The 2171-nt window shown below is 43.6% G+C and overlaps 1 protein-coding gene across 1 annotated transcript; it reads right to left on the bottom strand.

The window, feature by feature from the left end:
• Positions 1 to 772: 772 nt before the first annotated feature.
• Positions 773 to 2163, bottom strand: GPR6 (G protein-coupled receptor 6; the record flags this gene model as incomplete). Its single annotated transcript, XM_010707484.1, has 1 exon — positions 773 to 2163. A coding segment is annotated over one exon (945 nt), but the record flags the coding sequence as incomplete, so codon positions are not given.
• Between the last annotated feature and the right edge of the window lie 8 nt (positions 2164 to 2171).

Genomic DNA, 2171 nt, shown 5'->3' on the forward strand with positions numbered 1-2171 from the left:
TCTTCTTGCTTCAAACAAATCTGTTGTCTGTGAATTTGAATTTGAACCTGAGTGAAGAAATGTTTTCCAAACTCTGAACAGTATTGACCTCTGATGGGCTCTTTGAAGCCGCTAGCTATGGGATTATCTGAAAACTGTGTAGTGCTCTGAGACAGGGAGACAGCAAAGATGCACTTAAATGATTTTTTCTGCAGTGCACTGTCAAAAAAAGGAGGGGGAGGAGCAATTCATATTACCCACAGAACTGCAGATGATAAGGAAAGTCAATGTATTATGGTGTTATACAGGTTGTTAGGAAAGGAGACTTTTTTCTCCATTTTTTCTTTTTTAGCGTGCAGTGTTAGACTGTAAGAAGAGCACAGTGTTGAGTTTGATTTTCCCCCACAGTTTAATAACTTTTAAATATGGCATCATTATAAATGGCTAGCTTATAAATTGAAAATGAAACCTACATGGAGGCCTGGAGAATAATTGTGATTAGTAGCCTACTTGCCTGGGTCTTTTGTTACTTTTTCAGTAGAGAATAAAAAGGAGTTTGTTCTCTTCTTTGCTCTTTCTTTGTCTAAAAGAAGAAGAGAGCAAACAAACAAGCAAGCAGAAAGGTTCCTTTCTTGGTACAATATTTCATCTCCATAGCAAATGATGATCTCTCTAAGTGGAATTACATGGTAAGCTTTCAAAAGTAAACAAAGGAACTTTGCTTACCTGGAAAACTTTCCATCTCACTTATTTCTAAAATCATGTGAACACACAAATTTTCTTACATCTTAAATGCTTTTATTTGTGTACAAAATGTTATAATTTATCAATATTATGCAGCAAGGTATTGCACACATTCACACATACATTCCCTCCCCCCAACACATACACAGGTACAAATATAACACAAAAACCAACTTTCTTTCTCTCTGTCCTTCAGAAAGGCAACACTGTTTTGGCAGATCAGCAGCTAGAAATAAGGTGCTATAATTAAGCAGTATCAGAACATCTTCACTTTACCAATGTGATGTGCAAAATTTATGTACAACCACATTTTTTTCCCACAGAACTGAAAAGTTTATACCCTGAACACTTTCAAAGATACAAACATGTATAAAGTGCTAATATTTAAGCATGTTTTCAATGACTTCACAACAGAGTTTGAAGTTTCTAACAGGCACTGTAATAATTCACTAAGTGGATTGTCACTTGGTGCAGTACTACAAAAAGAAACGTCACTCAGACATCGCTAGGGGACCGGGAGCGAAAGGACACTTTAGACTGAAAGCAGCCACAGAAGAGAACCCACATGGACCTCTGAATTTCTTGGTTTCTGTAGGCATAAATAATAGGATTGATCATGGAGTTGTAGGTAGCAGGTAGAAGCGTGGCGTAAGTGTACACAGAAGGGTAGTTGGGATCCCCAACCACACAGTAGATGGCAAAAGGTAGCCAGCTTGCTCCAAAAGTCCCAAGAATTATAGCAAGAGTAGACACTCCCTTTTTGGTAGCAACATAGTGTGATGCAGTCAGAAAATGTTGCTGGAGAGCTATCTGATGGGCATGTCTGCAGACTATTTTACAGATTTCAATGTAGAGATGGAGCATGATGATAAAAATGAGAAAGAAAGAGGCAGACAGCAGAGTCACGTTACTCTTGGTCAAGGGTTTGACAACGCTGCAGGCAGCGTGGTCATGGAGGCAGTTCCAGCCCAGGACTGGCAGCAGCCCCAAGCAGAGGGAGACTCCCCAAGTGCACACCAGCATAGTGTGGATGCACAGCACCGTCCTCTCTGAGTAGTAGGTGAGAGCATTGTAGAGGGAGAGGTAACGGTCGACCGTGATGGCCAGCAAGCTACTCACAGAGGCAGTGAAAGAGGCAACGAGGAAGCCCACAGTGAGGAGGCTGATCGTCTCGGAACGGATCACATACTGGAAAACAAAGTTGAGGATGAGGCCGATCCCGGCCAGCAGGTCGGCAGTGGCCAGGCTCCCGATGAGCACAAACATGGGAGTGCGCAGGGTGGGTGAGTAGCAGATGATGGCCACCACAATGGCATTCTCGCAGGCGATGGCGGTTCCGGAGACGCACAGCATCACATCCCAGGGGTTGATGGCGGTGGGCACAGGGGGCCGCGATGCCAGCTCCAGCGAAGCATTGCCGGCACGGGCGGGCAGCCAGGGGACCGCAG

This window comes from Meleagris gallopavo, chromosome 2 (genome assembly GCF_000146605.3).
Source record: "Meleagris gallopavo isolate NT-WF06-2002-E0010 breed Aviagen turkey brand Nicholas breeding stock chromosome 2, Turkey_5.1, whole genome shotgun sequence".
Classification (NCBI taxonomy): Eukaryota; Metazoa; Chordata; class Aves; order Galliformes; family Phasianidae; genus Meleagris; species Meleagris gallopavo.